This window comes from Myotis brandtii, unplaced genomic scaffold (assembly GCF_000412655.1).
Source record: "Myotis brandtii unplaced genomic scaffold, ASM41265v1 scaffold397, whole genome shotgun sequence".
In the NCBI taxonomy this organism is placed as follows: Eukaryota; Metazoa; Chordata; class Mammalia; order Chiroptera; family Vespertilionidae; genus Myotis; species Myotis brandtii.
Window position 1 is genome coordinate 4292117 of NW_005365229.1, and position 14118 is coordinate 4306234.

The 14118-nt window shown below is 51.0% G+C and overlaps 1 protein-coding gene across 2 annotated transcripts in view; it reads left to right on the forward strand.

The window, feature by feature from the left end:
* Positions 1 to 14118, forward strand: part of SRL (sarcalumenin) — a 46398-nt gene that overhangs the window by 25639 nt on the left and 6641 nt on the right. Inside the window, exons 4-6 of one of the 2 annotated variants that reach the window (XM_005872959.2) lie at positions 5870 to 6847; positions 8831 to 8932; positions 10037 to 10132. In XM_005872959.2, coding sequence (XP_005873021.1) covers positions 5870 to 6847; positions 8831 to 8932; positions 10037 to 10132 — 1176 coding nt within the window. The remainder of the gene's footprint in view (positions 1 to 5869; positions 6848 to 8830; positions 8933 to 10036; positions 10133 to 14118) is intronic. The other variant, XM_014545139.1, reaches the window with a different exon arrangement.

A 14118-nucleotide genomic window follows, 5' to 3' on the forward strand; every position in this document is an offset into this window, starting at 1 on the left:
GACTCAAAATCCTTTGGTTCTCTCTGATTGGTGCCTTTGTTGTTGTATCCTATCCCCTGGGTGAATCATTTCTGGGCTCGAGTCCAGCCAGGGACAAGCTGTCCTGGTGGTATTAGCCTTGGTTTTAGGAGCTTGGCCAGGAGGCCAAAGAACTTTTTGAGAGTAGCTGCCTTATTCATTGCACCTTTGTCTTCTTGTCTGGAGGAGAAGAGGTAAAGGCTAACAGAATGGTGAGAGAGAAGGTTTCAGGGGTCCTGGGAGGATGTGGGCAACCTTTGCCTCTTATACTTCCCTTCTACGGTCCTTTTTGGCATTGGCATCTGCAAAGCTGTCTGCAGGCTCATCCAAGAAGTGAAGGAACAAGGGACCCTGAGTGGTGAGCATTTACTCTGTAAATAAGGTCAAGAAACAATATGATGCCAGAAGAGGCCATTGACCATTTCCCCACTTCAGATAAGCCCAGAAGTGTTCAGAGATAAGATCTAGAACATGCAAGGGTCAGTCCGCTCACTCCGGCTCTGTGAACACTGTTTCTGAGGTGTTGTCAGCTGCACTTGAGGCACAGCCGACGAGGTGTCCAAGTGTGGGTAGAGGACAGACTGGTGATAGATGTGGGGCTCCCTGAATGCCAAGACTGACTCCCTGGGACAGATATGTCCTCAGATAGAATTGGAAAGTGATTGTCCCCCTGGGCCTTTATTACTAATGACTCATTTGCATAATTGTGTATGAGTAGCGGTCAAAGGTATTTTACTTGTGTTTGACTTTGGACTTGAGAGTTTCAGTTCAAATGGATGAGAAGTAATGTGGAAGAATAACCTTGGCAGATCCTTAGAAGTACCTGCTAAGGAGACTGGGACAGGATGGAATTGAGTTTATATTCTGTTCCTCCAGGGTGGAATAAATTCAGTGCTTAGATGTGGACTCAAAACAGGTCAACAGAACTCTATGCTGAATAAACCTCTCTTCTCCTGACCTCAAGACAAATTCTCTGACACTTGGTACTGAGGTGGCTCAGAATCATGGTTCTCAAATGTTGGCGTTCGTTAGAATCACCTTGTGAAACACCAGATTCACACTGACCCACCTCTGGAGCCTGGGCATTTATGCTTGGAAAGCTCTCGGGTCTCAGATGCCACCTCCACGTGGGCCAGGGAGCTTTGTTTTGTTTCTTGACCTGCGTTCTAGCCCATTCTGGGAATGGCTTGTTGAGCTAATACCTTGACTCTCCTGTGTCTGCTTCCTCATTTCAAGGGAGGTTAATAATCCTTGCTTTCTCTGCCTCAGAAGACTGCTAGGAAGATGAAAGAAGAACATGAAATAACTTTGGAAAGCATGAAGTTCTATGTGGAGGCAAGACATCATCTAGCTCAATGCCTGACATGTTTGATTAAAATGAAAAGATGCTATAAGGGGGAGCTCCTTGGAATGTTGGAGAAAATGATCAAGAGGAAGCTAGAGGAATTTTTAGGGAATAAGTGGGGGAGACAAGAGCAGTAGTTGTCAACCACCTACCCCTTCCTTAAATGGTGAGATAGACAGACCCAGGGAGAGCTGCTGGGCAGGAAGTGCAAAGTGGGTGACTGAACCCCAGCTCCTTCGTCATCCCTCATCTTCTAGTCACTTCAATGGACCTCTTTCCCTTCATGGGACATGGTTTTCAAACTACCCGAGAGCAGAAAGAACTCTAGACTGAGAGCCATGAATTTGGGCTCTGTCTCAATTCTACCCCTGACCTTGGGCAAGTCTCCAGAGCTACCTGGCCAGAGCTTCCTCTTTTACAGTTGGACCCACCAAGGCCTTTGGCAACTCCAGGGTTAGCTGAGTCCATGTGAAAAGTGCTTTGGAAGGAGTTAGAAGCTGGGAAATGATCAGATGTTTGGTTGGTAGAGGAAAGAGGAACTGAGCCTGAGGCTACTGCTGAGACTATGGGTGGGGGCAGCGGCTGAGGCTGATCCCCCCAAAAAGGCTGATGGCAGAAGGGGTGTTGGGAGAGAAAGCAGAACTGGTATATGCTGTGCTATGTTCAGGGCACCAGCTTCTCAGGCATACGGGTATTCCCATGGTCTTCATGGTTGAGCTGGGGGCTTGCTATTCATGTACCTTGATGTAAGCACCCAGGCCTATGTGGAGCTGGGGCGGCAGCCTTGGCAGAAGCACATACAGTATGGTACTACATGTCCTGGGATAGACCAAGGCTCATCTTACCAGGCTCTTAACCCATCCAGGGTGTCCTGGGTCTTCGGTCCCCCACCTCCTCCTCTAGGGACCAGTGGGGGGCTTCAGTGAGATGCTAGGGAGATCAGGAAGGCACTGTTTGATTTTATAGAATTGAACTGAGCTTAATCAGAGACTCTTTATGCCTCTGACTGTGCCTCCCAGAGGAGAGATTGGGCCCAATGTCACAGCTGCTTCTGGGGGATCGAGCTCTGGGGCCCAATGGCACAGCTTGTTTCATTGAGAGACTTTGTGTCAGAGAAATTATTTTTAGCCCAGGAAGGAAGGTCACTGGGCATGAAGCCATCACCCTTGGTCTTTTTCATTCCAAATTGCTTAGCAGAAGGTCAGGGGCAGCTTGGCACTAAGTTATAAGAACCAGGGACGAGTCAAGTGTGTATATACATGCGCACACTTGTCTTCTATTCCTGCTTAGGAATGAAAATATGCAACAGTGTGAAGGTCATGGTAAAGTCCCAAAGTCTGGGGTCCTCATCTCCCTTGGGACTATACAGCCCTCTCATCCCCATCAGGTTCAGAGGATATTTTGAGAATATTAAAAATTCCACAAGTGGTCAGACTCATTCTTTTCTGCCCAACATCATCATTATTGCCATCATTATCACCCTCACCTCCAGCATCACCCTCACCATCACCATCATCACCACCATCACCATCACCACCATCATCACCACCACCATCGTTATGGTCATCATCGTCATTGATAGGGGGCAACAGGGACCCGTGGAAAGGAATGTATTCCCCAGAGGAGAAGCCTTGGCCATTGCTATTGGTCACCTGCCAAGCTCCAGGCAACCCATCCAACTTGGGAGGCCCCAGTGTGCACATGAGTGGGGAGAGGCTGGGAGCGGAAGCCTCAGAGCCAAGGTTATTTGGCTGATCAGTGGTTTACACCATTGGCTGCACATTAGAATTATCCACGATCTTTTTTGTTAAAGTGCTGATGCTGGGGATATACCCTACTTCAGTCAGAACATTTGAGGAAAGGGAGAGGAATGGGACCAAGAACCTGAGGATTTCAGTGCCGAGAACATTGGTTTAGAGGTAGTTTTACCAGGTGTTGTAGACCAGAGCTTCTCAAACTGTAATGTGAAAACTGATCGTTAAAATGCATTGGTTCAGTGGGTCTGGCTGGGGCCCGAGAATCGGCATCTCTACCAGGTCCCCAGGTGGTGCCGATGCTTTGAATGCTACCCTCTGGGCAGGCGGATTTGAACCCTCTCCAGGGTAGGCAATCTCCTCTGCAGCTCTGGAGTTAAATGGCCTCAGCCAGATGCTAGCTGTGTAATGTTGGGCAAGGCATCCAGCGTCTCTGATTCCAGTCCCCTCATCTATAAAATGGGGCTAAGAGTAAGACTTGTTTTATGGGAGCAAGTAAGATTTAGTAAGTTGAGTAAGATCAAGTAAATTAATGTTTTGTATATCAAGTGCTGAAGCATTGCCCTAGTTGGTTTTGCTCAGTGGATAGAGCATCGGCCTGCAGACTGAAAGGTCTTGGGTTCGATTCCAGTCAAGGGCACGTGCCTCTGTTGCAGGCTCCTCCCCGGCCTGGGCCCTGGTCGGGGCTCATGTGGTTGGCAACCAATCGATGTGTTTCTCTCACATCCATATTTCTCTCTGTCTCTCCCTCTCTCTAAAAATCAATAGGAAAAATATCCTCAGGTGAGGATTAAATAATAATAATAATAAAATAAATAAGTGCTTAAGCATTGCCTGGCACATTGAATAGTTATACAAATGTATCTCATTTGATATATATCTTGCTGCTCAGAGACTTTGTCTCCTTGGGTTAAACCAAGTTCCTGCCATAGAGGGTGGTGGTGGGGGGATAGATATGCAGGTAAAGGAATCAGGATATATAGGTTTTTCAGGTGGTAATGAAAGAAAATTTTAATGAGTAACCTTCAGGTCCCTCACTAAGGGATGAATTCTTCTTGTACCTAAATCTCGCCTCCTCATAGCATTTTCCCTGGGTCAGGCAGGGTCCCAGCCTTGGGAACACAGGGAGGATTAAACCTTGCTTCCTGCAACCTCGGAGCCGGGAAGGGTCTGGAGTGTGAGCCAGGAGAGAATTGCAGGCAGGGAAGGGCGAGATACCCGTGGGAAGGGGTAGCCCTGTGCTTCCCTACACACCGTGGCATACAAGGCCTGGACAAGGAGCAGCAGTTCTGGGTTCCAGTCACCCACTAGCCAGACACCTGGTGTCTTGGGCGAGTCAAAGACTTTCTCTGGACCTTCGGCTCTGAAATGTGGCTGACAGTGATGAGGGAGGTTTGGATGCGGCCATATATGTGAAAGTGCTTGGGGAAGTGTTATATCAATATATGGGGCTCCTTTATAATAAAAGGTGCCCAAACTTCCCATTCTTCTGAATTTGATAGCAGCATAGGTTGCATCTGTGGGGACTAATGAGAAAATATTTGTTCTTGGTCCCTGGAGGCTTCCCCAGCTTTCAGGGCACAAACTGTGTGCGTACCCCCAGGCAGAAGAGGTACCCCAAAAAGTGGCTTTTCTTTGTTGAGGCAAAGATGGGAAGACCAGGCTGTGGCCCAAGAGAGGAGGGTGTCTGTACTCAGCAGAGAGGAGCGGGCTGCTTCCTCAGAAAGAACCTTGTGAGTCAAGGGAGCCCAGGGGCTGTCTCAGCTGCCCCAGGGCAGGGCCCCATGGTTCCTCGTCCCCACGAGCCAGCAGGGTCCCCCTACCACAGGCCTTCTTCTTAAACAGGTCCAGTCTGGTTGGGAGGGGCAGAAGGAATGGGCTCGACCTTCACTTCTGACCCCATTTTCCACATAAATTAAACGTGTCCCTTGACAGAGGTCTTAGCAGCACAGACTCAGCCCCTACTTTGTTCTCTCCTGCTGGGTTTCCCCTGTGCCTTCAGCTTCCTGGTAAAGCTATCAGCTTTAGAAGGGGATACCCTCAGAAGAGGTTGGCTAAGGCCACCGGGAAGCCCTGGCCCTTCTAGTTTTGGATATCGTTCTCTCCTCTGACCACGTCCTCTTTAATCTAAGGTAGCAAGGCCAGCAAATGCCTGCCCTTAAGGGGACAGAGTTGGATGTGTGACTTAATAAGGCTGAGAGCCACAAGTAATCCCCTAAGTACTCTGCCGTGTAACCTAAGATTATCTGGCCCGCACACACCTGTTTGCACTCCTTTGCTGATAGCAGTATAAAAAGCACGCTAGTTAATGACTCTAGGAACTGACAGGGCATCTGTCCTATCTTGGAAAGATCTCCTGGTGAGCCAGGCTACACGTGCCTTCGTGCCTGCGGCAAGGTTGAGGAAGGACTGGAAGGGCTCACCCAGTTTCCATCCCTACACAGTCACCAGGAGAGGCTGTCAGGGTCAGGGGAGGAGCTGGGGAACGGGTGTCAGCCGCTCAGTCCCGCAGTGACAGACAGTGGGGTCTGTAACTCCCCAGCCACGGCCTCTATGTCTTGGGAGGGGGGCAGAGTAACACCCGCCCTGCTTGCTGCCCAGGGCAGTTGTGAAGACCTGGGAGGGAGATGCCACCGATACCAGGTCCACACCTCGCTCCCGGAAGACAGGAGCTAGGTTGAGTTAGACTCTTTTGAGAAGTAAAGTGAGTGCCAACCCTGTGAAACTGACCAATCGTGTTCTAATCATTTAGAACTGCAAGTTTCTGCTTCGGGTGGCACAGAAGATGTTGGCAATTTGTTGGAGAATCATTTCTCTGCTGGAGATGCAAGTCTAGAGGAGAAGGAAAGGGCGCTTTATGCAGAGGCGGCCCCTCAAGAGAAGAACCTGCTCCTTCACTCCCCAGATGGCAGGGAGGCTGAGAGCTCGGAGAAGACTGCCACAGGGGCCTCCACCACTGCCCCCAGCCCAGGCTCTGACCCTGACGCCAGCCTTTCCAATGCCTCAGCCTCAGCTCCCCCCGGGGACCCTGTGGAGCTACCAGGAGCAAGCGCCCTCCCTCCAGACGGGGAAGAGGGGACTGGGGAAGAAGGGAGGCCAGAGCTCAGTGCCAGAGAGGTCTCACCAGAGGAGGCGGAAGGACAGGCTGGGAATGGCGTGGTCACTGAGGAAGCCAAGGAGGTCCTAGGGGACAGCCCTCCGCAGGGAGCAGCTGCGGGCACTGCAGAGCCTGAAGGCACAGGGGCCTTTCCTGTGGCAGTAGAGACAGCAGGCGAGGGCATCCCAGGGCCTGATCAGGGGCCAGAAGGGCCAGATGGAGTCATGGACGTGGACACAAAAGCCAGGGAGGGGCCTGAGGACCAGGGGGAGCCCGGCCCAGCTGTAGAGACAGGGGGCACCCAGGAGGACCGCCCCCTGGAGGGCCAGGCGCCAGGGATGTTGCAGGAGGATCTGGAAGCTGCATCCTCTGAGGAAGAGGGTGGTGGCCTCAGCAGAGGCGAGGAAGGAGGAGTTCCATCCCAAGAAGAATCAGAAGAGGACAGCGGCTCTGGGGCTAGCTCAGAGGAATCCGGGGGCACCTCCGAGGAAGCGGGGGAGCCCCAGGAAGCAGCAGGAGCCCCAAGCCCTGGGGACGAGGGGGCCCAGCAGAGCTCGGAGGAACCGAATCCAGGGCCCGAGGGGGACGAGGTCCCGGAGGCCAAGGCAGAGGAGCCCGTGGAGGGGGCTCAGGGTAGGGGACCCCAGAATTGCTCCGGCACTTGGGCAGCTGCATTCTTCCTGGAAGTCTTGTATGTAGTGGGACAGGCAGGGACAGGGTGGGGCGGGAGAGCCCCAGCCAGTCCGGGTGTAGGGGGTGGAGGCCTGGTCCAGTGTCGCAGGCCCAGGGGGTGCCTTCGGGCTGCTCATGAGCCACTTCTTCCCAGTTTGGAGGGACTCGGTGAGAGGTCACGCCATGAAGGGCCTAGAGGAACCTGGTCGCTTCTGGGTTAGGTCCTTGGGAGCCTGCCCTTTAGGATCCCTGATACAGTTTATCACCAACCAGTGCCTTAGCCTGGAGGACAAGGTGGCAGGGTTAGAGACCCTGTGCAGGCTGGTGAAGAGATGTATGGGTGGGGATGTAGGTTGGGACCCCCCTCCCCCCAGGGACCACATCAGTGGGCTAACACCTGGGGCTTGCCCTTGAAGACTAGGCCATGTCAGGTGGGGCTGGGGTCAGGATTGCAATAGAAATCGTAGGCTGCCTTGACACTGATGTCCCGCGGATGTCCCCGTGAAGCAGCAGCTGCTGTCTCCGGACCGGGGAATAGGGAAGGAGGAGGGCAGGGCCAAAGCCAACGGGCAACACTGAGCGGGTATCGAATCCTAGGCATGGCCAGGATGCCATGGCTGCATCCACCGGGGACGCTGACCTGGACCAAGAGCTGGGCTTTTAGGATGAAGGAACTGGGATCAGTCTTCACCTTCCATCCTTCCAGTGTGACTTCCCCCCGGTTTCCCTGCAGAATTCAGTTCTCATCTCTCATCAGCTGCTTGCACCCTCTATGGGGCCCTGGCAGTCAGCCAGCCCCTCCCCTCATCCTGTCTTCCCTGTCCTGGGTCTGGGGTGGGGCTGCCTGGGTCCTGAGATGCTCCACAAGATACATGATCTTCTCTGCTTCCATCCCTGGGGGGACTACTCTCCCTCTGCCCCACAGGCTCAAGGCCATCCCACTTCATGGGCATCTCTTGCTTGGTCAGAGGCAACAGTTGAACCCCTCTCCGCCCAGAGGCTCCTCTTGCGCATGCCTCATGGCAGCCTTATCCATATGATCACGTGCTCATTTGATCAGGTTATTTTGCTTAGAATCCCTCCCTGGCTTCTAGTACTTCTAGGACGAAATGCAGACTCCCATGGTCCTCCAGGTTAGCCCCAGCGGAGCTCTCCTGCCCCATAGCACACACCCTTCCTGCTAAGCCACTCCTGTCTCCTGTCCCTAGCTCCACCTAGTTAACTCCTCACACAGTGGAGCGTAGCTCATAAGTGGCCCTTCTGGGAAGTTTTTTAATCCCCTGCTAAGACTTCCTAGACCAGCCGTGGGCAAACTAGGGCCTGCGGGCCGGATCCGGCCCGTTTGAAATGAATAAAACTAAAAAAAAAAAAGACCGTACCCTTTTATGTAATGATGTTTACTTTGAATTTATATTAGTTCACACAAACACTCCATCCATGCTTTTGTTCCGGCCCTCCGGTCCAGTTTAAGAACCCATTGTGGCCCTCGAGTCAAAAAGTTTGCCCACCCCTGTCCTAGACACACTTCTTAGGCCCTCACAGCTTCTGGAATCTTCCCTTCTATGGCCACATTCCTGTTTATGATGATTACATTACTTTTAAGATGATTTCTCCCCCTGCCCCACTAGACTGTAGGAAATCGACACACGGTCAGGAGCTGTGTCTGTTTTGGGCACCTCCGTATTCCCAGCATGATGCTCAGTGCTTGGCACATCACACCTGCCCAATCGACATTTGCTGAATACATAAACTGGGCCACAGAGCTTCGCAGGTGTTGAGTTGAGATTTTCAAAGTTCTTCTTAGAGACAGAAATCCATTCAGTTGAACTTGGCAAACTTTCTGTCAGCACTTCCTCAGACCCCGCCCTTGTCCATGTCTAGGGGGCTCAGAGCCCAGCTGGCTCGTAGCTTCGCTCTAACCCTGCTCTCTGCTTCTGTCCGCAGAAGAGGCCGAGGATGTGAGCGAAGAAGCCCCACTGAGGGATCGCTCCCACATCGAGAAAACGCTGATGCTGGTCGAGGACAAGCCAGCGGACGATTACTCTGGTAACCAGAGGGAGAGGGCCCAGGGCCTGGGGCTGGGGCTGGGAGGCCTAGGGGCGGGGCTCTGAGGCCAGCGGTCACCCCAGGGAGGAAAGCCTGGAGGTGGGGGGCTTCGTGGAGGAGACTCTGCCAGCAGCGTCCAGGCCTGGGGGCTCTGGATTGGCAGGGAGGAGGGAAGGCAACCCAAACAACGGGATTAGCAGCGAAAGGGTAAAGGACGAACCCAGTGCCGTGTCTGAGATGGTGCCAGCTTCCACTGTGGCTGGGGAGGGGCGTTAATAGAGTTCATCACGTTTGCTTTGTTTTTTTACAGTTTACAAAGCCCTTTCGTGCCCAGTATTTCATTTCACCCTCATAATAACCCAAGCTTTCCGCGGAGCTTACGGTCCCTCTTAGTTGAGTTAGTGAAAGCTCAGAGCAGGCAGGGTCAGGCCCTCTTCCCCCCCTTTGTGCCTCACACTCTGCTTCACCACCTTTGAGCTCTCAGCCTCCCCCTGTGAGTCACCTCTCCCTGGAGTCATGTTCTTCCCAACACGGTGCTTGGGATGTCTGCATCCTCTGGGGGGAGGGCGGGGGAGGGGGTACTGTCCAAGGCCTTGGGGCTCTGGGTTGGCAGGAAGGGGGAAAGGCAATCCAAGCAGAGGGACCAGTGAAAGGGTAGAGGGCAGGGTGGCTGACCTGCCCTGCGGGCTGCTTAGCGCCATACCTCCTTGCCCTCTGAGTCTAAGGCAAACACAAGTAGAGGTGGAGGCAGAGAGGAGAGGGGTTCCTCTCTGCCATGGAAAGGGCCTTCAGTTACCTGAAGGCTGAGGTGGTGCTTCAGGGCACGGGACTGAAGAGGGAGGGCGGAGAGGGTTAGATTAAAAAGAAAGGCAGCTCTAGGGGATGGGGAGGGAACGCCTTGGGTTTACAGATTTCTGAGGGTGGAGATGTGGACCAGCTCCTCCTTGAATGCTAATATATGGACAGTTGCTGGGCTGCAGATATTCCCTGCTCCCCACTAGGCAGGGCTAGAGCTGCCCTGGGAAGGGACCTGGTCCACAGTGGTCAGCAGTCTGGAGTGCGCCCTACCTGACGTCCCCCTCCCTCACCCTCCTCTGTCCACAGCGGTGCTGCAGCGGCTTCGAAAGATCTACCATTCGTCCATCAAGCCCCTGGAGCAGTCTTACAAATACAATGAGCTTCGGCAGCACGAGATCACAGGTACAGTGTCCCAAGCTCCGGTCTGTACCTCCAACCTGTCCACACTCCCCCATGCGCACGAGGTTCCCGAGCTCTTTGTGTGGCGGCTCGAGGACACTGGCCCTGAGCTCTCCTAAGTTCTTGGAGACCCCAGGCACGTGACTCATCCTTTCCCTGCAAGAGTACCCCATAATTTGCACAGAGTTTTCCGGAAACATTTCATTTGTAAGCACTCATGCTTCAGTAGTGCAGTTTTGAATTCCAAGGGCAGTGATGCCAGCTTCTACCCCTCATGTGCTTAAGGGCCCAAAAAGCTCCCTATTCACTTACTGAGCATGTCTTAAGTCCCCTGATTGGCCTGGGATCCTTCCCTCCTCCTGTTCACTCCTCCTGGTCAGCTTCCCTCAGGTCTGGATTATTTTAAAAATTGATTCTCAAAATAATGAAATAGGGTATACTTGTTGCAAACAACAACAACAACAAAAACTCCCCAAATTAAAATAGTGTAAAATAGTATACATTGAAAAACAAAACCCCTTTCTTGATTTCCAAAACCTCTAATTCTAATCCCCGAGGCTCCCACTGTTATAGTTCCTCATGAATATAGTTTCCCTGGATATGTGAGCATATATAAGCATGTCTTTTAAAGAAATATTTGTATTGATTTTAGAGGGGAAAGGAGAGGGGGAGAGAGATAGAAACATTAATGATGAGAAAGAATCATTGACCAGCTGCCTTCTGCATACCCCCTACTGGGGATTGAGCCCGAAAACCTGGCATGTGCCCTGACTGGAATCAAACCGTGACCTCCTGGTTCATAGGTCGACACTCAACCACTGAGCCACACCAGCTGGGCACAAGTATGTCTTTTCCTGTTTGTTTTACAAAGATGGGATCATTTCACAAAACTCCGTGTGTGTGTGTAGCTACTCTTGCCCTTTCAGATAGTTGCATGGATGCACTGCACTGGCTGATGGAAAGCAGGGTATTTGACATTTTCAATAAAAAAAAATATTCCAAGCACTGCTATAATTGTTACATATTTCATGCAACTACTTAAAAAAATATTCCAAGCATTGCTATAATTGTTACATATTTCATGCAACTACATTTGTACGATAAATTTTTACAAGTAGAACACTGGAAATTAAACATTTTGATAGTTGTTGCTAAATTGCCTTAGGTTGTACCAATTTGTACCCATAATGACAGGATATGAGAGCTCTTGTTCCCCCATAGCGATGTCTTTTTAAAGTGCTATGCATCTTTGAAAACTTCAATAATGATATCTACCTGTTGTCTCAATGGTGAGTGCCATTAAACATTTTTCTGTGTTAACTGGACATTTCTGTATATTATTAAAAAATATCTTTATTGATTTCAGAGAGGAAGGGAGAGGGAGAGAAACAGAAACATCAATGATGAGAGAGAATCATTGATCAGCTGCCTCCTGCACGCCCCCCACTGGGGATCGAGCCCGCAGCCCAGGCATGTGCCCTGGCCTAGAACCAACCTGTGACCTGCTGGTTCATAGGTTGACACTCAACCACGGAGTCATGCCTGCCGGGCTTGGCTGCTTCTGCATATCTCATGTGATGCTCTTGATGGTTATAAAGTGGATGTGATATAAAGTATACCTTATTCCTGCTTTTCAGAAGAGGAACTGGATGCGCAGAGATCACATAGCTGGAACTAGGGGCTATAACTCTCTCCTTCTCTGAGAGAACACCCTGTTTGCACAGTGATGTCTATTGTTTCTTTTTTTAAAAATATGTTTTTTATTGCTTTTAGAGAGAGCGAGGGAGAGGGAGAGAGTGAAACATCAATCGACTGCTTCATGCACACCCTTACTGGGAATCGAACCTGAAACCTGGGATGTGCCCTGACAGGGAATTGAACCCATGACCTGGTACATGGGACAACGCTCAACCAACTGAGCCACAATGGCCAGGCTCTATTGTTTCTTGCAAGCCTAAGAGCCAACCGATCCTCTTTGGCGTCATAGAGAAAGTGCAGGTGTTGTTGTGAGGTCACAGTCTCCCAGTTGCTTCCCAGCCCTCCACTCCTGCCTTCTTCTGCAGCCTTCAGAGCTGGCAGTTTGGCGCCCGCGCTGCCCCAGGAATAGCGCTCTACGGGGAGGGCATCCTGACTTCTGAGCTCATTTTCCAGACTTGGCTCCCCTTCCCTCCTCTCCCACCAGTGCTGGGACTCCCCTGTGCCCTTGGGCAGTCTCCGCACAACCTCTGCTCTCAGTGTCTCACCTGTAGCCTCCTTCATGTGCTAGTAATGCCCGCTGCTGCAGAGAGAGGGCTGAAACCTCAGCCGGGGAGAGCCCTGGTGGTGGTTGGTCTCAGCTGCGGGCTGAAGGTCCCCGGCCTGGGCTGGGGTAAAATAGACTTTTTGTAGGATCTTAGGTTATCACTGGGGATTCCTGCCATCCCCTCAGCCTGCCTATCCCTTCCTGTCCCCAAGCCAGGGGTTGATGCCCACAAAGATGCCAGCAACTCATGGGGCAGGGCCATGGTGTTGCTTTCCGGCAATATATATGTGCCCACCCCTTACGAGATACCATCTTGGTCTTCTAGGATTGGTTTCACCTTAGAGAAAGAAAACTAGTGCATCAAGTAGGAGGTGCAGCCCTGGCTCGGTGGCTCAGTTGGTGGGAGTGTCATACCATGCACCGAAAGGTTTTTGGATTGATTTCTGGTCAGGGCGTGTATGGGAGGCAACCAATCGATGTTTCTCTCTCAAAATCAATGGAAATATATCCTCAAGTGAGAATTTAAAAAAAAAAGCAAGGTACAGAAAAAGAATACCCTACTCCTCTTTCTATAAAAAAGATGAGGAATATGTTTTTTACTAGTATTGCTTATATATGCAAGGAAATATCTGAAAGAATATGTAGGGGGTCTAGGCCAGGGGTGGGGAATGTCTGGCCTGTGGGCCATATAAGGCCTGCAAAATAATTTGGTCTGGCCCTGCCAAGGCATTAGGGGTGAGTTAATTAAATGTTTGACCAAATATATGTAGCAGGCTAATTTTTTAAGTTGATAATTTTGTATGGCCCTAGATGATGTTATAAATATCCAAATTGCCCTTGGCAGAAAAAAGGTTCCCCACCCCTGGTTTAGACAGATTGGAGACAGGGATGTGAGACTTCTCACTTGTGTCCCTTTTTATACTTCGATTTTTAAAAAAATCCTCACCTGAGGACATGCTTAGAGAGAGGAAAGAGAGAGATGGGGGGAGAGGGAGAGAGAGAATGAGAGAGAGAGAAAGAGAGAGAGAGAGAGGAAGAGAGAAACATTGATGTAAGAGAGAAACATCTTTTGCCTTCTGGGAATTGAACCAGCAACCTTTTGGGGCATAGGACAATGCTCTACCAACTGAGCCACTCCAGTTGGGCTTTGTACTTTGATTTTTGAAACAAGACATTAAATAAATTAAAACAGAAAAAAATATATGGAGTGCCTGCTGTTTGGAGGCCTATCTATCTGCAGGCTCAGGGAGATAAAGAAGTCTGGAGAATTTTAGGCACTAAATTATGCAGGGCTGACCCTCTTTGGTTCAGAGAAGGGTTGAAAGAGCTGGGGCCGGCACAGGGTGGCCGCATCCCCCGGTTTTGAAAGCATTGGAGAATTCTGCTTTTTCTTCTAGCGACCCCAACTAGAGTGGCCTGTGCAGAGTATTCTCTCCAACATCGGACACAGGACCCAAGAACCCAAGAATTGCCTAGTCAGTAGTTGGTCTTGGGACCTGGCAAATATGTCATGAACTTCGGAGGCTAATATTTGAGACTGGCCCCAGAGCCCAGGGTGGGGCTGAGTCTGAGATGGGATTTCAAGAGGTGCAGCTAAGGGGAGGGAGGCTGGGGACAGGCAACGTCAGGGTCCAGGCCGCCTAAAATTGTATGAACCTCTCTCATACCCCTTTAAAAAAAATCTTTATTGTTCAGATTATTACAGTTGTTTCTCTCCCGCCCCCCCCCATAGCTCCCTCCACCCGGT